Source organism: Vombatus ursinus, unplaced genomic scaffold, assembly GCF_900497805.2.
Source record: "Vombatus ursinus unplaced genomic scaffold, bare-nosed wombat genome assembly UNPS02015166.1, whole genome shotgun sequence".
Lineage (NCBI taxonomy): Eukaryota > Metazoa > Chordata > Mammalia > Diprotodontia > Vombatidae > Vombatus > Vombatus ursinus.
This window is the reverse complement of record NW_020954944.1, coordinates 41,234-65,686: the sequence shown is the minus strand read 5'-3', so window position 1 is coordinate 65,686 and position 24,453 is coordinate 41,234. Positions and strand designations below refer to the sequence as shown.

Below are 24,453 nucleotides of genomic sequence, written 5' to 3'. Positions count from 1 at the left end.
TTCATATACTAGTATTTAAGTCAGTATGTACAGATCCTTCCCCAGGGCATCTCATTAAAATTGTTCCTCAAGTGCTTTCTCATTGCAGACAGCTGCAGTAGAGGCTGTGATGATGACTAAAAGGGAGCAATATGTCTTCTTCTTTGGGTAGAGATTGGAAGGAGAAGGAAGAGAAAATTCCAGAAGAAGTTATTTATCAGCCAGGTACTAACTTTCCTAATCAGCCAGTAACACCTCTGGGGAGGTCCTGTCACTCAGCCTCTTTCCCCATACAAGGCAAGAACTTTCTCCTAGCAGTTATTTTTATTTTATTTTTTTATTTTTAGTCAATTGGGGTTAAGTGACTTGGCCAAGGTCACACAGGTAGTAAGTGTCAAGTGTTTGGTCTGAGGCTGGATTTGAACTCAGGTCCTCCTTACCTCCAGGCTGGTGCTCTATCTACTATGCCGCCTAGCTGCCCCTCTCCTAGCAGTTCTTAAGCCCATGTAGCATTAAAATCAGATTAACAACATAAAGGAATTCAATTGGGAGCAATATAAAGACATATATTTGAATAAGTTAAAAAAAAACAACTTAAGTGAACACTATGAAAAGCATGGGTTTTCAGGCTGTGGGGAAAATATTACATTGCTCTGGGGAAATATATATATATTATATTTTTATATATATATTTTATATATATATAATATATATATATGTATATGTGTGTGTGTGTGTTTAAATTAACTTTATGCCACCTCCCCACAGTAACTCTCTAGAGATGCTTGAGTTGGCTACCAAGTATTTTTGGTCCCCCTAGTCCTGGATCCACTGAAAGCTTTCTTGTTTGTGATTATATACACCCAGGACTTTTGGTAAGTCTACCTAAGTTTGTGTTTTGAATTCCTTTGAATTAAGGCATAAATGTGGTTTATGGGAAGCCAAACTTGTCTAAATCTTACATAATACAAACATTCCAGAGCCTAGACAGGAGGGAGCCACGCTTGTCTAATGACTCTCAACTACCAAATGGTGAAATAAATTTGTTTCTATACTCATTTCAGATTTTGGAGTCTGTTCATGCAACCAGCAAGGCATTACTTTGAAAAATACCTGGAGTTTTTAATGGATTCTCCCATCAAATGGAGGTATTGGACTTAAGTGACCTCTAAGGTCATCTCAGCTGAGGCAGCTACATGGTGTAGTGGATAGAGCGCCATATCTGCAGTCAGGAAAACTCATCTTCCTAAATTCAAATCTGGTGTCACACGCTTATAATCTGTGTGACCCTAGGCAAAGCAATCTTGTTTTCTCATCTGTAAAATGAACTGGAGAAGGAAATGGCAAATCACTCCAGTATCTTTGCCAAGAAATCTTCAAAGGGGTTCACAAAAAGATCACTTGACTGAAAATAGACTGAACAACAACAATTTCAATATAAGTCTAACATATTATGTATCAACTAAGAAAGCTAATGTAAGCTCCATTAAGAAAGGCATGGCATCTAAACAGAGGATGTGATAATCTCGCTGCATTTTGCCTTGTCTGGACAATGTATGGAACACTGTGTTCAATTTTCACTGCGAGAGTTCAGAATAGACATTGATAAATTAGAAGGAGAACAAAGGGAGGCAACCTCAAAACTGAACAAAGAGAAGTGCCTGACTTATGAGGAATGGTTTAAGACACTTTTGTTACTGGAAAGAATGGGTTCATGGCATCATAGATTTTGATATGAAATGGACCTTAAATTTTACCTCATCCAAACTGAACATTTCACAGATAAGTAAGAGCCAAATGGTATGAACTTATTGCCCAGAATATCACAGGACACAGATTGCAGACTTGTTATTTGTGCACAGGTACTCTTACAGTAGAGATTGTCTGTAAAGTTTTAGTACATTTTAAGCTTTAGAAACTTAAAAATGCACTGAAACTTTTGGGACACCGTCTGTAATCCATTGTTCTTTTCATTCCAACACAAGAATAGAAGAATTTGGTCAGAAGGTAGGAGAGAGGATGGAAGCTTGACTCATGTATTGGAATGATTGCCATAGAAGAGGGGGTAGACTTGTTCTTGTTACTGAGGAGACCAGAAGCAATGGACGGAAGTTAGAGAGGGGAAACTGAAGTTATGCTAAGTATAAACTTCTTAACAATTAGAGATATTTGAAAGTAGAATGGCAGTAGTGGTGAGTAATGAGACTCTTTCTGCTATGTTGTTTCCCTTAGTAAAATGTAAGTGCATTAACAGCAAGAACTATTTTTTTTATTCATCTGTGTCTGCTCCATGCCTAGCACAGGAAGAGTGTAACAGAACTTTCTAAAAGCTTGTAAATGGATTTATTCTTCCACACAAGAAAACTTCAACCCAAGGTGGTCTGCTTAACTTGGTGCTAAATAAAATATAGAATTTAATAGAGGTAGTATTCTCTAAGTCCTCTCTTAGCTCCCTTCAATCCATAGATGCACAAAACTATAATTTGCTTTAGATTGAAAATTGAATACAAACAAACAAACAAAAATAATCTTCTGATTGCATGTTGGTAGAAATATTTTTAGACAACAAGAGAGAAAACTGGGAAAAGTTTGACTAAGACATCAAGCAGAAGTTTATTGCTTTTAATAATACAATAGAATCAAACACTACCTTGGACATTAAATAGAAGGCTTACATCAATTTTTGAAAGACTCTTTTCAAAGCGCCTTTCACCTCTTTGTTCCTCAAACTGTAGATCAATGGGTTGAACATGGGGATGACCATAGTATAAAACACAGAAGCCATCTTATCTGTATCAAAGGAGTGGCTAGATTGAGGCTGCAGGTACATGAAGAGAAGTGTCCCATAGAATACAACCACTCCCGTGAGGTGAGAGCCACAGGTGGAGAAGGCTTTGTACCTGCCCTCTGAAGAGTTCATCCTGAGGATGGCCACAAGAATAAGCACGTAAGAGATAAAGATGATCAAGAGGGAAAAAACCAAACTAAATGCAGCAAAGATCATAATGATTAATTCAATTTCTCTTGTGTCTGAGCATACAATGGACAGTAGAGGGAGACTGTCACAGAAGAAATGTCTTAATATATTTGATTTACAGAAAGATGATTTTAAAAGTTTTATTGTGATCAATAGGGATATTATGGTGCTACAGAGGTATGAAATAGCCACCAAGATCCAACATACTGTGTCTGACATTATGACCATATAGAGGAGGGGCTTACAGATAGCCACAAAGCGGTCATAGGCCATGGCTGAAAGGATAAAAACTTCACTGGTAATAAATACCTGAAAGAAAAATAGCTGTGTTACACATCCATTGAAGGAAATGGTGTTTTTCTCAACTATGAAACTGACCAGCATTTTTGGACCAACAGCTGTGGAATAACCAAGATCTATAAATGCCAGGTGCCTAAGAAAAAAGTACATGGGGGTTTGGAGGTGGGAATCAATACTGGTTAGGATGATCAGACCTAGATTCCCCACAGCTGTGGCCATGTAGTTGAGGAAAAACACAACAAAGAGGGGGCCCTGCAGCTCTGGACGGTTTGTGATGCCAGTGAGAATGAATTCCATCACCTGGCTCCCTGTAGTTTCATTCAACTTGACAATTTCTTCCATCTCAGGAACATAATATCAGTAGAAAAGTCTATTAGAAAGTTCATTGGTAGAAATGTCTTAGATAAGATGAACTGGAACTTTCCCACCAAATCAGATTTTACATTTCTGTTATTATATCAAATAATATCTTAACAACATCCTGTCACCAAGAAGAAAGAGATTGCAGTTATACAAAATTAGGAGTTAATTGTGAAGTTCTTTAATGCCAAGATTTATGACAGGACAATATTTTCAATTACTTTTAAAATATTTTAACTAATCTTCATGTAGAAGGAACATTATAGAAAGGTAGAATATATGAGAATCACTGATGGAATTACTGTGGTTTAACAGGAATTGTGTTGGCCTTGAATCCAAGAAGACCATGGTTTAAGAACCATATCCAACACATACATGTGTGACCCTGTGCTAGTCTTGTATCATCATGATAGTGTAGGCTACTTTCTAAGATTTTATGTTGCCAAAAATTGATGTCTAGTGTTCAGAAATGAAATTTCCTTCATGAGAGTGTCCTAAATCATTGAGGTTAAAGGTCCAATATTTCTTCTTTTCTCCATCTCCTGTAAACATTAAGAGTATGACTTCTAAAAAGACAACCTGGATAACTAAACTCTCTGTGGCATTACCTCTCTCTCACCTTGCCTGAGATATATTTTGCTGCCTGGATTATGAAGGTGATCTAGGCCTGCAATTTTTATGTTTTAATGCCTTAATTCTCAGACGTATCGAATTTTCAAATTTTATACGAAAATTGTTCCTTGGACCAAGTTCATTTGCACAGCACAGTTCTCAAGGACAACTGGACTCTCATATATTACTAGTGATCTGTATTCCTTGACAAAATCTGTTTGATTTCTCTGTTTGCAGGGAAACAATTTTGTCATTGTTCAGAACTATGCCTTGTGATCTGGTGTTTTTTTTTTTTTTAATGAATCGTTTCATGGGGTTTTAATTTGAGTGAATTTACAACATGGCCCCTAAATTAAAAATGCTGTACTGAGATCACAAAAAAAAAATTATAATAATGTTACCTGTTCACCTGGAAGGTAGAATCTTCTGTGTCTTGCTCATGTTTTCACCCTTGCCAACTGCTTGAGGGAGACTTTATGGTTTCTAAGTCCCAGTGAGGCCATGTTCCTGAAGCAACGGAAAACTTTAATGAATTTCATACTATCTTCTCAAAGAAATTATTGAGACGTGGTGTCTTTAATGTGTAACTATACATATATATATATGTAGATGTACATACACATACGTATGCATATGTGTCTATATAAACATATATATGTGTCTATATAAAATATATATATACACATATGTATGTGTATGTATATATGTAATATTTTACCGAATTCCAGTAAATGTCTATTAAATACCAACTCTTGCTAGGCTCTTGCATGTAGTTGATATTGTGCTAGTTGTATTAAGTTTGAGAACACTGCAGAGACTTCTGAGAGAGGTCTGTAGCCAATCAAAACAATTTATTTTATCCAGTCACACATCAAAGGTCAGTAAAATGAAGAAAATCTAGTGCCAAGAAGATAATATAAAGTTGAATGGGCAAGATAAAGAGCCTGCTTTTTTGGAAGCATATCTGGGAAAGCTTAACCTCAGTGTTGGACCCAAAAATGAGCAGAGAGATGTGAGCAGATTAGATTGCCTTTAGACTATTTTGTTCAGTACTTTCAGTCATGTTCAACTCTTTGCGACCCCATTTGGAGTTTCCATGGCAGTGATGCTGGAGTGGTTTACCATTTCTTTCTCCAGTTAATTTTATATATAGGAAACTGAGGGAAACATGATTAAGTGACTTGCCCAGAATTATATAGCTAATAAGTATCTGAGACCAGATTCAAACTCAGGAAGCTGAGTCTTCCTGATCCCAGGTCTGACACTCTATCCACTATATCGTCTAGGTGCCCTTAGAATATTTCAGAAATCTTTTTGGAGGAGCTAGATGATGCATTTGTCTTCAGACACACTTCAGTGTTACCCTGGGAAAGTCACTTAATCTCTATCTGCCTCACATTCTTAATTTTAAAATAGACATAATACAAATACTTCCTGCTAGGTGTATTGTGAAGGTCAAATAAGGTGTAGTGTGGTTACAACATTGACTGAAATTTAGTAGGCTTTTAATGAATATGTGTTTCTTTCCCTTCTTAATGCCTCAAAACTTTTTTTTCAAAATAGGCTCTTTTACAAAAATTGCCATTCTTCAAGTCCTATTGTAGAATGTATTGAAACATAGAACACAGTAGCATCAAAAGAACTGAACCCACAACTCTAGAGGCAGTCCACTCCATTTGGGGATGCTCTAGTTTTGTTGTTTTTGTTGTTGTTGAATCAACATTTTGCACATGAAAGAGATTTATTAATGCCTAATACAAACTTTTTGATTAATAGATGATAACTCTAGTAATATATTATCATGGTTACATTTACTGGGTATGTCCACTTTACCCATTATTGTTGAATACTATCCAAGATACATTTCGGTATCTTTGGTGAAAAAAAAAAGTAATCTCTATCACAATTATTTGGCACCTATGAGGGCAAATGAAAGGCAATGTGCAATGATTATTGCATCATGGATGGAAAGCTGGCCTTAGAATCATGAAAATCTGGACTGAAGTCATGGTGTAGGCATATATGAACTCCATTCATTCATTTGTTTATTCTTGTCTTTTCATGTCCAGTGCCTCTCATAGTATGGATCACAGAGGTTTTATTGATAAAAAACTTATTGATTGCTTGGTTGACAAACATTCATGTGGAAAAGATTAATCTTGTTCTCTTCTATTTTTGTGTTATGGTGTTCCCTTTTATATTTAGATCATCAATTCATTTTGCATTTACTGTTAAATATGGTATAATAATATTAATAACAATAACAACAACAATAATAATAGCAATAAACAATAATAATAATAACTAACATTCAAATAGATCTTTCTGGCACTCTTCTAAGTGGTCTACAAGTATTATTTCTTCTATCCTCGCAACAATTTTGGGAGTTAATTTCTATAATTATCTCCATTTTACACATAAGGAAACTGAGGCAGAGATTAAATAACTTGCCAACGGCTTGATTTGAACTCATATCTTCCTGATTCTATGTCTGGTATTCTATTTACTGTGTCACCTAGCTGCCCCTATGTGTTGGGCTAATCTGACCCTAATTTGTGTCAAACAACTGTTCTGATTTGCAGTGATCTGAGTAGTCTTGTCACAAAAACTTCTTTACCAAAGTTTTTTTAATTATTATTATTATTATTAGCTTTATTTAACACATGGCTAGCAAATTCAATTTTTCATGATTCTTTCCTATATGGAATTTTCTGGTGATCTTACTTTTGTATTCTTTAATCAGTTGTTGTTTGTTTCTCAGTTGTATCAGTCATGTCAGACTCTTTATTAAGCCATTTGGACTTTGCAAAGATATTGAAATGGTCTGCCATTTATTTATCCAGCTCATTTTATGATTGAAGAACTGAGGCAAACAGCTTTAAGTGACTTGCCCAGTGTCATACAGTTAATAATTATCTGAGACGAGATTTCAACTCATGAAGATGAGTCTTCCTGATTTCAAGCCCAGCACTCTAACCACTGTGCCAATTAGTTTGATGCTTTTGACCACCTGAAAAAGTTAGGGGTCAGTCATGTACTCCATCATCTTTCCTTCCCATCACACTCAATGTAGTCTTGCAAATTCTTGCATACCTTTGGTTTCTATTTTTCTGATTTTAGATTCAAAATTTTCTCAGTAATATGTTCACTTCTCTTTTCACTAACACTTTTAGGAATACCTTAAAAATACTATGACACTAAGCCTGATATTTCTGTGCATATACTACAGTGAATGATCTAGCAGATCTACATAGTAGTGAAAATTAAAGAAATAGGTACTTGATAATGATGGCGATAATGATAATGTTTTTAAGAAGACAGAGGAGGAGAAGGAGGTATATTATTGATGATGATAAAGGATGCTGATGAGTATGATAATCATGATGATTACTTTGAGGAACAGGATTTCCCAAAGTTAATTTTCCCAATGTAGGAGATAAAGTACAGAGTATTGTACTTATAATCAGAAAGAATTCATTCCAACCTTACCTTTGACATGTATAAGGCAGATGGCCTCAGCATGTAATATAATCTTTTTTAGCTTCTACTCCTCCATCCATAAAATGGATTTTAAAATATCTATTGTATCTACTTCAGATGGTTGTTGTGAAGCTTTAATAAGGTAATGTTTATGAACTCTATCTACAAATGTCAACTACTTTTCAAAATTTTTTCTGCCTAGTCCTGTTTTAAAATGTGTATAATCAAAGTACATTGATATTATTCTTACTGTTCTGAAATAATCTATTGAAGAGGAAGCATTGGAGAATTAAGATAAAGGAAAACAAAACAAAATCTCCTCTAAACCCCTTTGCCACTGTAAGGATACCATTGGGAGAGGTTATTCTCTGCAGCTGTTTTCATTCATACAGTCTGAGGCCAACTGGAGATGCTTTACTGTTGGGGAGCAGAGCTGTTTAGCTATTTTTAATAGAAATTAAAATGAAGCTGCAAAATCATTGAGGTTATTCATAGTCCATGTTTTTAAAGATTATGATGATGAAACATTTTAAATGAAATCATTCTATTTTTTATTAGATGAAGATAAATTTTGTGTCGCAATATTTCAGTGGAGCAGTATTCCTGAAGAAAGGCAAACTGCTTAGAAAAAGACAATTGCCAGTACTTTATTTTTAACACATATTACACCAAAGTAATATGCAATACCACAGTGAATTTCCATATCATGACTCATATATCCAAGTCACTATTTCCAATTCCCTTCCTTGAGCACCTACTCAAAAATCCTCCCCAAGTCCTTTCTCATTGCCAAAAACAAAGAAGAGTTCATGATGCTGACTAATATATAACAACATGTCTTCTTCCTGAGGTGAAGAGTGGAAGGGAAAATCAAAATAATGAAATCTATCAACCTGGCACTTTCTTACCCAATTGGTCAGTAATACCTGCAGTGAAATCCTGCCTATAGGCTCTTTCCACATACAAATCAAGAATTTTCTTCCTGGGGCAGCTAGGTGGTGCAATGAATAGAGCACCGGCCCTGAAGTCAGGAGAACCTGAGTTCAAATCAGGCCTCGGACCAAACACTTCACACTTACTAAGTGTGTGACTCTGGGCAAGTCACTTAACCCCAATTGCCTAAAAAATTTTTTTTCTTCTAGTAGTTTCTAAATCTGATATGCAGTAAGATGAGATTAATAACATAAAGAAATTTTATTGGGAAATATGCAAAATTTTATATTTCATTTGGGTTAAAAAATGCCCTTCCAAATGAACAACAGAAAATACACGGAATTTTAGGCATTCCTCTTAAAGAGATCTAGAGTTATTAGAGAATTCAAACTTCAGCATGAGTCTAGGTTATTATATATCAACTAAGGAAGCTATTAATTTGATTTCCATTGATTGAATTGATTTCCATTAAGACAACATGACATCCAATCATAGGATGTGACAACCCAATTGGATTCTGCTCTGGCCAGGCTACATTCGGAGTATTGTGTTCAATGTGGAGAAACAAAGTCCAGAATGGACATTATTAAACTACAGAGTGAACGGAGGGAGGCAACAATATTGAAGATATGGAAGCACGTGATATGGGAATTTGAATCGATATCACAAAGAAGGAAGAACATATTTCTTCTGTTTGGTCACAGAAAAGATCAGAAGCAACGGTTGGAAGTTATTGAGGAGAAATTCAGGCAATAATAAGGATAAAATTCTTAAGAATTAGAGACATTCAAAAGTAGATTGGCTCTTGTGGTGAGTAGTGTGATTTTCTTAGATAAGTTGTTTCCCTTGATAAATTGTAAGTTCATTGATGACAAGAATCACTTTTTGTTTATCTGTATATGTCTGATGCTAGCACAGTACTGGGCAACAGTATTCTCTGAATGCTTGTTTATTGATTGATTCTCCCACACAAGAAAACTTTACATGATAACACAGGTTGTTTTTTATAAGGATAATTGATGTTAAATACCCTAAAAGGCTCCTTTAATTAAAAAAAAAAGATTCACTAAGCTAAGATTTACTGGAGGTTGAAAATGAAAAAAATAACAAACAAAAATCTTTCTATCAGTGCATGTTAGTAGAGATTTTTTTTTCCCTGCAAAAAAGAGATTTGGAGGAAGTTGTCTAAGAAATCTAGCTGAAGTTTACTTGCTTCTCATAATGCAATGGAATCATACTCTACACTCAATATTTAATGGAATACTTACATCAGTTTTTTGAAGAGTCTTTTCAAGGTTCCTTTCACCTCTTTGTTCCTCAAGCTATAGATCAAAGGGTTGAGCATGGGCATTACCAGAGTGTAAAACACAGAGGCTATTTTGTCTGTGTCCAAAGAGTGGCTTGATTGGGGTTGCAGGTACGTGAAAAGAGGTGTTCCATAAACCACAGTTACTACCATGAGATGAGAGCCACAGGTGGAGAAGCCTTTCTGCCTACCTTAGGCAGAATTAATCCTGAGAATGGTCATAAGAATAATCATATAGGAGGCAAGGATAATCGAGAGAGAAGAAATCAAATTAAATGAAGAAAGAATCATAATGATGAGTTCAGTCTCACTTGTGTCTGAACATATAATGGACAACAAAGAGAGACTGTCACAGTAGATATGTTAGTTATATTAGGTTCACAGAATGATAAGTTAAAAATATTTATTGTGATCAGGAGGGAAACCATAATGCTATGGAGGTATGAGATAGCTAACAAGACCCAACATACACTGTCTGACATGATGATCATGTAGAGGAGGGGCTTACAGATAGCCACATAGCAGTCATAGGCCATGACTGACAGCATGAAAAGTTCACAGGTTATAAATATACCAATGAAAAATATTTGTAGGCTCAGATTCTTAAAATCTAGCCAAGGCTTAGATTCTTATAATCTAGCTACTGCTTACCCATGTTCAGACTCCTTAAGAGTCTGCCCAAAATGATGGATGTTCTAATAAACCTTGTCTTTGGCTGAAAGAAGACTTGGGTCAAATTCTTTTGGGCAGGACCCAAGTGTTGTGATTTTGGGGTCCCTGCACCCCTGAACCCCTAAACCGCATCATTTTGGTGGCCCGTATTGGGAAACTGCCTAACCCCAACTTCTTCTCAAGCCAAGACTGGAAGGTATGTAAGCCTCCTCTCCCTCCCTTTCTTTCTCTGCAGCTGGGGTCTCTCTCCAAGCACCAAACCTTAGAGGTGCTTTTCTGGATTTTCGATACATCCTATACTAGAAGATCAAAAAGAATAATGTTACCTGCACATCTGGAAAATAGAATCATCTGCAGCTTGATTGTGTTATATGTATTGCCAGCTGCTGGAGTCAGACTTTATGGTTTTCTCAGTCCCCATGAGGTCATGTCCCTGAAGCACTGGAAATGTTTAATGAATTTTGTATGATCATATCACACAAATTTCCTAGACAGTAAAAAAGTGACAAAGTTCACTGGTCTACCTAATTTCATAAAGTCTTTATTAAGTCACTAACGTATTCCAGACTTCCATTTGTGGGTGATACGTCATGGTTACATCAAGCACAAGGACATTGCACATACTTGTGTGAGAGGTCTTTGGCCAAGAAGAACAGGGTATTTTAATAATCCACACACTAAAAGCCAAGTAGATGAAGAACATGTAGTACCCAGAATATGACATAATGTGGGATGGGAGAATGAAGAGTTTGGGTTTTTAGATGCATCTCTAGGATTGATAAGTACAAATGGAATTAGTGTTGGGCACCCAAAATAACCAGGGGGAGGCAAACGGTCTCAATTGTCTTTAGATAATTACAGTGTCTTTTAGAAGTAGCTAGGGAATGCGGTGAATAGCATACTGGGCCTGTAGTAAAGAAGAAGTGACTTTTATCTATCCTCATACACTAGCCATTTGACTTTTGATAAGTAACTTAACATCTTTCGATTTTCCCTTTTGGTTAAATAGGACTAAAGATAGCATCTACATGCCAGGATTTTTGTAATCATCAAGTAAAATTTCTATCAGATACCTAAGTAGCCTAGTGGATATGTCTCTGGGTCTGGAGTCAGAAACAACTGAGTTCAAAAGTAGTTTCAGACACTTAGAAGCATTGTGACCCTGGGCAAACAACTTAATTTCCATCTGCCTGAGTTTCTTAAACTTTCAAATGAGGATAATATCACTTCTTATTAGGATTGTTGTTAGGATAAAATGAGATATTATTTGTAAAGTGGTTAGCACAGAGGATGGCTGATAATAGACATTTAATAAATGTTCATTTATTATCTTAATAACTCCAATCTTTTATTTTTTTTAAAAAAGCCCATAATTTTATTTTTTTAAAAAAATGAACATTTCTTTATGTTGGGCTCCAATTCTCTTCCTCCTTCTAGCCTCCTCCCCCACCCACTGAGAAAGCAAGAAATATGACACCCTTTATAAATGTGAAGTTACGCAAAACATATTTCCATATCAACCATGTTGCAAAAAGTAAAAAAAAAGTTTGACAAATAAAGTGAAAAAGAATATTCTTTAACCTGCATTTTATTCATCAGTCCTCTCTCTGGAGTTGAACAGCATTTTTCATTATGAGTCCTTTGGAACTGTCATGGATCATTGTATTGATCAGAGTACCCAAGTCTTTCACAGTTCTTTGTCATGACAATGTTGCTGTTAATGTACACAACATTTTTCTGGTTCTACCCCCTTCAGTTCCCATCAGTCCATATAAATATTTACCAGGTTTTTCTGGAACCACCTGCATCATTATTGTGTATGTACAGTTTATAGCTTCGTGAGCATACGTTTTGTGCCAGTCCTCTAGCATGAGAGAATCACTCCTAAGAGGACGAAGGGTTCCCCTGCTGGTTTTCCACAAAAGGAATCACATCTTTTTTGCAGTGCAGGTGCAGCTGTCAGTCGATTAAGGCCTTGTATATGTAATAAATTCATGTATATGGACAGCTTAGTGTACCCATTAATCAGAAAAAAAAATTCCTAATGAGTTTAAATGACAATAATAATATGTCAAACAATGGAGATTAATTTAATGCTAAGTTTTAATGGCAAGTGATTGGGAAGACTGGGACAGATGGAAGGGAGGAAAGAAGAAAGGTACACTAAATACAATTCAAAAAATACACATAAACATAGAAGAAAGTTCACATGAATTTGGTGCTGTATTGGGGATCAGAGAGACACGAGTTCATTCAGTGCAGAGGGATCACTCCTATGGGAAGGTGTGTTACCCCTGGAGGGGAAGGTATGCTCCAAGGATTCCTTCTGATTATTTTCAAGCACACAGCTATATTAATCTTAAAAATATATTGCCAAGGCTTTCCATGCCTAGATTCTACAAACTGCAGTCTCTCCTTAAGGGAGACTAAAGACCACCAAGCCTAAGATTATAATAGCATAATTCTAAATTGTTCTCCAGAATGGTTGGAAAAATTCACAATTCCACCAACAGTGCTTTAATGTATATATTTTTGCACCTCCTTTCCAACATTTGACCCTTTTTTTCTTTTATATTAGTCAATTTGATAGGTTTGAGGTGGTAGTTCAGAGTTGTTTTAATATACGTTTATCTTACTATTACTGACTAAACCATTTTCCCTATTAGTATTGAAAACTTTCATTTCTTCTGAAAACTGCTTGTGTTCTTTGACTTTTTAACAATTAGAGAAATGTTCTTATTTTCATAAATTTTATTCAGTTCCCCGTATATTTGAGAAATGAGGTTTTTATCAGACAAACTTGCTAAATTTTTTCCCAATTTATTACTTTCAATTTAATTTTGAGTGTATAGTATTGCTTATTTAAAAAATTAATTTCATGTAGTCAAAACAGTATTCTTAACTCCCATGAGCTTATTTCTTGTTTGCTAACAAAAGATTTGTTTATCCTTACATCTGTTCTGTAATTTCTTTTAGTGCTCCCCTAATTTGCTTAAGATATCATCCTTTAGGTCTAAAACATATATCCCTTTTGACCTTATATCGGTATGTAACGGGAAATGTTGGTCTATGCCTGCTTCTCCCAAACGACTTTCCAATTTTCCCAGAAAAACAAAATTGGGGGAGGGGGGGCAGGCAATGGGTTAAGCGACTTACCCAGATCTCATAATTGAGATCTATAACTTACCATTCACCCCTAAATGCTATTGCTCCTTCTTAGCATTATTCATGTGTAGATTCCTCCCCACAGAATGCTTTTCCTCAGTACAGGGAATATTTTGCAATTGCCTTCTAATTCTTAGCTCAATAAATGGCTGCTAAGAACCAGGAGAGCCTTGTACACTCACAGCTAGTGAATGTTATGTGTCTGAGGCCGGATTTGAACTCAGGTCCTCTTGACTCCAGGCCCGATACTCTATCCACTTCATCGCTTAGCTGCCCCAAAATTTTTAGTCAAACAGTAAATTCTTGTTAAAAAAGCTTGGATAATTGGGTTTATCAAACTTGAGATTACTATGGTAATTTGCTACTATGTATTTAATACCTAATCTATCCCACTGATACACCACTCTATTTTTTAGCTGATACCAGATTATTTTGATGTTTACTGCTTTGTAATACAGTTTGAAATCTTCTAGGCCCCCATTCTTCACTTGTGATATTGGGCCCCTTGAAATTCTTGACCTTTTGTTTCCTAGAAGAATTTTGTTACTACTTTTTCTAGCTCTACAAAATACTTCTTTGGTAGTTTGATTGGTATGGCACTAAATTAGTAAATTAAATTCGGTAGGATTGTCATTTTTATTATATTGTCTCAGCTTCCTCATAAGCAATTTATACTTCTACATTTGTTTACATCAGTCTTTATTTTTTATGAATAGTGCCATATTTGCACATATCAACATTTTACAGGTTTTATTGTAGGACTTTGGAACATGGAACAGAATAGTGTCAAAAGAACTGAAACCAAAACTGCAGAGATAATCCACTCCATTTTGTGACAGTTCTAATTTTGTGCTAAGTTTGTGTAGTTTAGTGGATAAAAGCCCGATTTGGATGAATGAGAAATGGTAGAGGTAAATCCCATAGATTTAGACTAACATCACAAAGATATATGTAAGTTATCAATAACCCTATCAATAGGGTTCAATAACCAAATCAATAACCCTAAATTATCGTAGTGTGGAAGAAGATGCGTGACTCATACATTGTCTTCTGATGTGTCCCATATCTTTCTCCCAATGAATGATGTAAACTAACAGGAATTGTTCTACTCTGTGGTACGTAGTTTCCCCACTAATCTAAAGTCCTCCTACTTAGGAAACCTGAAGAAACAATAATACTTACTTCATGTGGACTCACCGTTCTATCAATGTTCTTTGTTAATATGTGTCAATCGTGAGATCTATAACTTACTATTTGCCCCTAAATGATATTACTTCTCAGCATTATTCACGTGTAGATTCCTCCCCATAGACACTTTTCCTCAGGACAGGGACTATTTTGCTATTACCTTCTAATCCCTACCTCAATAAATGACTAATAAGAACCAGGAGACCCTTGTACACAGTAAGAGAGATATCGTAAGGTAATCAACTATGAGTGACTTAGCTATTCTCAGCAATACAATGATCAAAAAAATATCTGAAGGACTTATGATGAAAAAATGCTATTCATCCCTAGAGAAAAGTGATGGAGTGTGAATCCAGATCAAGGCATATTTTTTTACTTTATTTTTCTTGGTCTATGTTTTCTTTTATAACAATGCTAATATGGAAATAGGTTTTGCAGGTCTACACAAGTGCAATCTACATCATATTGCTTACTTTCTCAATGGAGGGGGTGGAGAGAGAGGGAGAAATCTGGGACTCAAAATTGAAAAAAAACTAATGTTTTGCTAATGTAATGAAATAAAAAAAAATACTAAATACATAATTATGTGATTATACCACTAACTAATGGTGAATTAGAAGACGTTATCAAGAAGAGAAGACACATGATCTAGAACCGAAAAAAAGAGTAATAAGTGAAAAAAAATGAACAAAGAATAATTTGATGGAAACTCCCAAAAGGCATTAATTTTATTTTATGTAGAGATAACCTTTTTTCTTCCTCAAATAACAATAAATATAAGAAAAGATTAATGGATTTTGCTTATGTTTCATTTGTTTCTAATTAACTATTAAAATTAAATTTATGTTTAAAATGAAAAGAGTTACAAATTTTTTCTTTTCTTTTTTTTTTGAAGATGAATCTCATTTTCAAACAAAGTGTTCCCTTATTCATTAGAGCATCATTTCCCTGGGGCCTGATTAAAAGAAAATACATAATAGTAACAGTAATTGTATGTTTTAAATTATGGTACTGGAAAGCATTGAAATTTGATAATGATCTGAGTGATTGGCAAATATTGCCTACAATTGTGCAGAGAACTTTATTTAACAACATTCTTTCTCATTGTAGGTTTTACCAGTAAATTAACAGTTATCAATACATAGAATCCCTGGTGAATTTCAGCTTTTGGTACTTCATCATTCATACGATTCCAGGTACCAAGTTCCCTCATAATGACAGACCATCTAGATGAAAGGCATGCTGCAAAGTATCCTGGCTGCTGCATCTCCTGGAGCCAGGATAATTGCTCCTCTCATATGCTTCACTTCCAACATTTTAACGTATAAATTGAGTCCCTTTTCAACATAAAGCATGCCTTCCTATATGAACTATGATTTTAAACACTAATTTAGTAACACATTTTCTTATTAATTTTTTCACACTAAGGCTCCTAGTGTCATTGACTGTCTATGATATTTTGACCAGATGGGGGATCATCTATGGGAAGCCTGGGTAGTTTCTACAAAGAGGAACAAATATTATACTTCTAGTAAGTCATTGAGCTTCCAGATATGACTATAATTCAAAGAAAATAAGAGTCATTTTGGAAAACCTATGTCATTATTCAGGTACTCTCTGAACTATAAAGTCAGTATTCTATCCTCAATCCATATATACCCATATAGCTCTATTTTTTTATAATGATGAATTAACTTTAATTTGTAATTGCAATTAAATTTTATATCTCAGTGCTTGTCCACAACTACTAAATAGTGTTAGGCAGAATACACACACACACACACACACAGACACACACACACACACAGACGTGTGCGTGTGTATATGTATATACATGTATCTGTGCATACTTATATATGCATATGTATATGTATACGTGCACATTTATGTATATATGTACATACAGACACACATATACATATATATATACACACACATATGTTTACATAAGATTCCAAAATCTTGAACATAATGAGAATGTCTTCAGTGTATAGCAGTGTCTAATTGTTTTAGGCATTGAAATAGTAGGAGGCTCCCAGTACATATAACCTGGACTTGGTTTTTTCTATTAATTTTCTATTAATACCAAGCAACCAAGCCAGGTAGGGGGCTCATGTCTGAGATCATACTTCAATGTCATGGCTCCGAAAGAAGAGGAGAAAGCACATTCAGTACAGTATTACAATGGCAAATTCAGGCTTGTTAATGATGGTAGGCCATGTAATCACTGGGTCTATTTTCTCCACCTGTTAAAATGTTAGCTCCTTGAAATTACATGTTGTATTCCACTTCTATTGGTGTGCCAAATGCTCAATTCAGTGCTTGGTATAGAATAAATGTTTAAAAACTATGTTTTCATTAATTGATTCAAATTGATTTTGGGATCTCAATATCTATTCCAGTAAGTGAGCTTTTCCTTTGTCAGTACACTTTGGATCTAGTAACTCTGAAGCCCTTCACAGCTTAACACCCTCCTTCTTTTTTTTTTTTTGGCTAGGCAATGGGGTTAAGTGACTTGCCCAGGGTCACACAGCTAGTTAAGTGTTGTGTCTGAGGCTGGATTTGAACTCAGGTACTCCTGAATCCTGGGCCAGTGCTCTATCCACTGCATCACCTAGCTGTCCCCACCCTCCTTCTTAAACTGTATTTCCTGCTACTCTTCAGCCCCATGACACTGACCTTCTGGTTCATCTACAAACAAGACAGTCCTCTCAGGTCTGGGAATGCTCTCATGAATTCCCCCATTCCTGGAACATTCTCCCTCCTCTTATTTACCTACTTAGACCTCCCTGGCTTCCTTTCTCTTCCAATTAAAATCCTACTTTCCATAGAAAGCCTTCCTCAAACTCTCTTAGTTCAACTGCTTTCCCTCTGATAATTATTTCCAATGTATCATGTGTGTATATATACATATATATACACATATATATGCATGTATGTACATATATATAGCTTGCTTTGCATATATGTTTCTATATTGTCTACACCATTAGATTGTCAACTACTTGAGAGAAGAGACTTTCCTTTTTTATTGTTGTGTCTCCAGCACTTATATGAGTGATGGTTCTTTGTTTTTAAATTTTTTATTAATTTATTTTGATTTATCAACAATCACATCCATAAGCTTTTGAGTTTTAAATTTTTCTCCCCTCCTTTACCGCCTCCCTCCTCAAGATGGCACTCAATCTGATATAGTGATGGTTCTTATTAAGTATTTATCAACGAACTGCTACTTCTTTTAGACTTCAAAAGAAATGTAGACTTTTGGTTTCACTTTGAATGATTCTAGATCCCAATGCTTCCCAGCAGCATATTCACTTCTCAAAGATTTTTCACTTTAACTTTTATGACTACCTTAAATATGATATGACATTGATTTCTGTGGATATACCATGTGCCTGATAGAGTGGATGAATATAAGAATAATGTTAGAAAAATGCATATTTGAGGATAATGATGATGAAAATCAAGATGAGGAAAAGGAAGAGGATTGATGATGATAAATGATGATGGTGATTATATGATAATAATTCCATTGAGTAACTAGATTTTCCTGAGTTGAGATTTAACCTAGTATAAGAGATAAAATACTGTATTGGACTAATAATAAGGAAAACACAGTTCCAATCTTGCACCCAATGCTTATAGGTTTGATAACCTCAATACTTTATTAAATCTTTTTCATAACTTTTTAAAATTTTTATTAATTTATTTTTAGTTCTCAACACTCACTTTCCTAAGCTTTTGAGTTTTAAATTGTCTTCCCCTCCCTCTCCAGCTCCCTTCCCAAGATGGCATGCAATCTGATATAGGCTCTACATATACATTCCTATTAAACATATTTTCACATTAGTCACTTTGTAAAGAAGAATTAGACCCAATAGGAGGAGCCACAAGAAAGAAGAAACAAAACAAAACAGAAGAAAAATAAAAGAGCAAATAGTATGCTTTGATCTTCATTTAAACTCCATAGTTCTTTCTCTGGATGTGGATAGCATTTTCCATCATGAGACATTTGGAGATGCCTCACATCCTTGCTTTGCTGAGAAGAGCTATGTCTATCAAAGTTAGTCATCACACAATGTGGCTGTTACTGTGTACTATGATCTCCTGGTTCTGCTCACTTCACTCAGCATCAGTCTCTACAAGTCTTTCCAGTTTTTCTGAAGTCAGCCTGTTCATCATTTCTTATAGCACAAAAGTATACCATTACATTCATATACCACAATGTGTTCAATCATTCCCCAATTGATGGGCATCCCCTCAGTTTCCAATTCTTGGCCACCACAAAAAGAGCTGCTCTAAATATTTTTGCACATGTGGATCCTTTTCCCATTTTTATGATCTCTTTGAGATACAGTCCTAGAAGTGCTATTGCTGAGTCAAAGGGTATTCACATTTTTATAACCCTTTTAGCATAGTTTCAAATTGCTCTTCAAAATGGTTGGATCAATTCACAACTCTACCAACCATGGATTAATGTTCCAATTTTCCCACATCTTCTCCAACATTTATCATTTTCCTGTTCTGTGGTGTTAGCCAGCCTGATAGGTATGATGTGGTACCTCGAAGCTGTTTTGATTTGCATTTCTTTAATCAACAGTGATTTAGAGCATTTTTTTCATATGACTATAGATAGCTTTAATTTCTTCATCTGAAAACTGTCTGTTCATATCCTTTGATGATTTGTCAATTGGGGAATGACTTGTATTCTTACAAATTTGACTTAATTCTCTATATATTTTAGAAATAAGGCCCTTATCAGAGACTCTGGTTTTCACAATTCTTTCCCAGTTTTCTGCTTCCTTCCTAATCTTGGTTGCATTGACTTTGTTTGTGCAAAAAACTTTTCAACTTAATACAATCAAAATTATCCATTTTGCATTTCATAATGTCACCTCTCTCCTGTTTGGTTATAAATTCATCTGTTTTCCACAAATATGATAGGTAAACTATTCCTTGCTCACTCAGTGTACTTAAAGTATCAGTCTTCATACCTAAATCTTGAATTTATTTTGGTAATATTAAATCTTTTTTGAGGATCAATATTTCAGCTGTAAAATGGTATTAAAAACATCTATTTTACCTACTTTATGAGGTTGTTTTGAATCTTCAATGAGGAAAAGCTTATAAACTCTGTAATCTACAAATGTCAGAAATTATTAACATCTTTTATCTTTTTAGACCTGTTTTTAAAAATGTAAAATGAACGTGCTTTGGTATTATTCTTACTACTCTAAGATAATTTATTTAAGGGGAAAAAAGAAAGTTAAGCAAAACAATCCCTGAAGAGCTCTTTACCACTATAAGGTTTCCATTAGGAGAGGTTATTCTGTGAAGCAGTTAGATGTTTTCTTCCTTTTTTTTGCGAGGCAGTTGGGGTTAAGTGACTTGCCCAGAGTTACACAGCTAGTGAGTGTTATGTGTCTGAGGCCAGATTTGAACTCAGTTCCTCCTGACTCCAGGGCTGCTGCTCTATCCACTATGCCACCTTGCTACCCCTGTGAAGCTGTTTAATTCACAGACTTTGAGGGCAATACAAATGAATATAAACCTAGAGAATAATCCATATTAATATGGAAAATCTATGTTTTCAAATATTGTAGCAGTAAAACTCTTATTAATGAATAATTTTGTTTTCCTATCAGACAAAGGGAAAATCTTGTGTTACTAGCTTTTTATTCAGCACTAGTCCCAAAGAAAATCACACTGCACATCTCAGAAAAAGACAATTATCAGCACTTTATTTTAACACATTTCACACCAAAATCACTAGATAGTTCCATGGTCTTTTACCTCCTTATGACTTTCTATATTCAGGTAAGTATTTATAATTCCATCCACATGGAACTTGTTCAAAATTTTTTCTCAAGTCCTTTATCATTGAAGAAAACTGGAGAAGAGCCTATCCTGAGAGGCTGCCATGCTGACTAATGTAGAACATCATGTCTTCTTCTGAAGTGGATATTGGAAGAACATGCAAGAGAAAATTCAAGACGATTCAATGTAAGCAACCTTCTTACTTAGTTAACCAGCAAAACCTCCTTGAAGGTCCTGCCTCTAGGTCTGCCCATACAAGCCAAGAACTTTCTCTTAGTAATTCCTAAACCTGATTTGCATAAAAATTAGATTAAAGACATAAAAGAATTAAAATGGGACACATTTAAAGTCTTATGTATTATTTTGTTTTTATAAAAATCTCCACAAGTGAACAATAGGAAAAAAAAACATATTTTTGTCATTCTTTAAAGAAAACTTGAAGTTTTTAATGGATTCTAATTTCAGAGTCTAGGGTATTATATATGAATTAAGAAAGTAAACATGATCTCTATTAAAATAGATATGGTATCCTGGCATAGGATGTGACAGTTTGGTTGCATTCTGCCTTGACCAGACCACATTTGGTCCATTGTATTCAGTTTTGGGTAACAGTGTTCAGGAGGGACATTAATAAACTCCAGAGTAAACAGAGGAAGGAAACAATACTATTAAAGAGACAAAAGCACAAGACATGTGAGTAGTGGTTGAAGACTCACAGTGAAGATGATCATGGTATCATAGAATTTTAACTAAAATAGAACTTAAAATATGTCATCAAACCCCTACAATTTATACATGAGTGGGAATCAGAGAAGATAAACATATTGCCCAGAATATCACAGATCACAAGTAACAGACTTTTTATTTAAACCCAGAATGTCAGAATGTCACAAAATTCTTATTCATTTTAAGCTTTAGAAACATGAATCTATACTAAAACTTTTGGAATACCCTGTAAAATCCAGCGTTCTTTCCATCCCTGCACAAAAATAAAAACTGTATGACTCAAGCTGGGGTAAGAGGTGGAAATTTGCTTCTAGAATTTGAATAATTATTATAAAGGATAGAGAATAAACTTTTTCTGCTTCCCAGAAAAGGCCAGGAACATAAAGTCATAAAGGGGATATTGAGGTTGGAATAATGATAAACTTCTTAACTAAAAGAGATATACAAAAGTAGATTGCCTGCTATGGCAGGAATGGCTCTCATGCACATGGTATTTCCCTTAATAAAATGTAAGTTCAGTATTGGAAAAAAAAATTAAATTTATCTGAGTAAGCCCAATGCTTAGAACAGTACCTGGTACCAGGATTTTCTAAGTTTGTTAATTGATTTTCCCAGGAAGTGAAACTTCAAACAAAGTTAGGTATTCATTTTTATAATATATAATTAAATAGATTGGTTTATAGATCTATTTTCTACTAAATACTCTAATAGTTCCTTTCAATTAAGTGGTCCACTAAACTAACATTTATTGGAGATTGACCAAAAAAAAACTAGTAACAAATCAAATATCATTCTCTGAAAAACCTGGAAAGACTTACATGACCTGATGATGAGTGAAGTGAGCCAAACCAGGGGAACATTGTACACAGCAATAGCAACATTATGTGATGATTAACTGTGATTGACTTAGCTCTTCTTATCAATACAATGATCCAAGACAATTCCAAAACACACGTGATGGAAAATGATAACTACATCCTGAGAAAGAACTAAGGAGTCTGAATGAAGATGGAAGCATACTATTTTCACTTTTTTTGTTTTTTTTCTTTCTCAAGGTTTTTTCCATTTTTCTGATTCTTCTTTCACAACATAACTAATGTGGAAATATGTTTCACATAATTGTACATGTATTACCTCTATCTGATTGCTCACTGTCTTGGTGAGGGAGGAGGAAGTACAGGGAGGGAGAAAAATTGGGAACTCAAGATTTTACAAAAATAAATGTTGAAAACCATCTTTACATGTAATTGGAAAAAAATAAAATACAATTAAGGGAAAAGTAATTCTCTGCATATTAAAAGATATATTTTTGTTTAAAAGATGAGAGAAGAATCAGGGAGAAGTTTACAGAAATTTAGTACATTTTTACTTGCTTCAAATAATGCAACAAAATCATGCTATATGATGGGCATTAAAGAGAAGGCTTACATCATTTTTTGAAGAGTCTTCTCAAGGCACTTTTCACCTCTTTGTTCCTAAAGCTGTAGATCAAAGGATTGAGCATGGGGATGACCAGAGTGTAAAACACTGAGGCCATCTTGTCTGTGTCAAAGGAATGACTAGATTGGGGCTGGAGATACATGAAGAGAAGTGTCCCATAGAATACAACCACCCCTGTGAGGTGAGAGCCACAGGTAGAGAAGGCTTTGTGCCTGCCCTTGGGTGTATTCATCCTGAGGATTGCCACAAGAATGAGCACGTAGGAGACAAGGATAATCAAGAGGGAGGAAAACAACTCAAATATAGAAAAGGTGATAATGATTAGTTCAATCTCACTTGTGTCTGAGCATATAATGGACAATAGGGGAAGACCATCACAGTAGAAATTTCTTATTACATTTGATTTACAGAAAGACAATTTGAAAAGCTTTATAGAGATTAGTAGGGATATTGTGATACTATAGAGGTATGAGATAGTCACTAAGATCCAACATACCCTTTCTGACATGATGAGCATATAGTGCAGTGGCTTACAGATAGCAACACAACGGTCATAGGCCATGGCTGACAGGATAAAAAGTTCACAGGCAATAAATATTACAAAAAAACCTAGCTGCATTGCACATCCATTATAAGAAATGATATTTTTCTCTTCTCTAGAACCAACCAACATTTTTGGTCCAATAGCTGTGGAATAGCCAAGATCAGCAAATGCCAGATGCCTGAAAAAAAAATACATGGGGGTTTTGAGGTGGGAATCCATACTGGTTAGGATGATGAGGCCTAGGTTTCCCACAGCTGTGGTCATGTAGTTGAGTAAAAACACAACAAAGAGGGGACCCTGCAGCTCAGGACTGTTGGTGATGCCCATGAGAATGAATTCAGTCACCTGGTTCCCAGGGGTTTCATTCAACTTCATCATTTCTTTCATCCAAGGAACATAATCTAAGAAGAAAAAAAATATGCCTTCTTTGAGTACTGTTTGCCTAGGTAACTAAACAGTTAAGTGGTAGAAATGTGTTAGATAATGATGAGAAGGAGTTTTCCCACTCAATTACAATGCATTTTATCAATTTAAGTTCAATGTGGTGAATCCACTACAAATTGAAAAATCACATTGTATCATTTGATTTAATATTATATCACATCATATCATATAACATCTACATCCTGTCATAAAGAGGTTAATGAATGTGGTTTTATTTTATAAAATACTGAATTATGAGACTACTTAACTTCAAGTGATGGAAGAGGACAATATTATAGTTATATTTTTACTAATCTATTAGTCCAATGGTTATAGTGGGATGATAATGTAGGCTAGAGCATATAAAAACACTTTAAGGAGGAATTGTGGTGAAGTACATATCATGTTTGCTGTGAAGCTCAGTAGACATGAGATAAATACCACATCCAACACATTTTCACAAAATCCTGTACTTGTCATGTAATCTCCTGCTTATTGGGTCATTGTCTATGATTATCAGTTGCAAAA

General features: G+C 35.0%; 2 protein-coding genes and 1 pseudogene across 2 annotated transcripts; all 3 read right to left on the bottom strand.

Annotated features, from left to right (window-relative positions):
• Nucleotides 1–2,650: 2,650 nt before the first annotated feature.
• Nucleotides 2,651–3,598, bottom strand: LOC114031390 (olfactory receptor 8K1-like). The gene has a single exon (XM_027846451.1). It carries the CDS (start codon nucleotides 3,596–3,598, stop codon nucleotides 2,651–2,653), a length of 948 nt encoding a protein of 315 aa, XP_027702252.1.
• A 6,307-nt stretch (nucleotides 3,599–9,905) lies between these two features.
• On the bottom strand, nucleotides 9,906–11,211 carry LOC114031387 (annotated as a pseudogene).
• Nucleotides 11,212–22,947: 11,736 nt separating this feature from the next.
• LOC114031392 (olfactory receptor 8K1-like) lies at nucleotides 22,948–23,889 on the bottom strand. The gene has a single exon (XM_027846453.1). It carries the CDS (start codon nucleotides 23,887–23,889, stop codon nucleotides 22,948–22,950), a length of 942 nt encoding a protein of 313 aa, XP_027702254.1.
• Nucleotides 23,890–24,453: the final 564 nt, after the last annotated feature.

Coding starts and splice junctions, on each gene's coding strand:
- LOC114031390 (XM_027846451.1), bottom strand. CDS start 3,598: ATGGAAGAAATTGTCAAGTTGAATGAAACTACAGGGAGCCAGGTGATG.
- LOC114031392 (XM_027846453.1), bottom strand. CDS start 23,889: ATGAAAGAAATGATGAAGTTGAATGAAACCCCTGGGAACCAGGTGACT.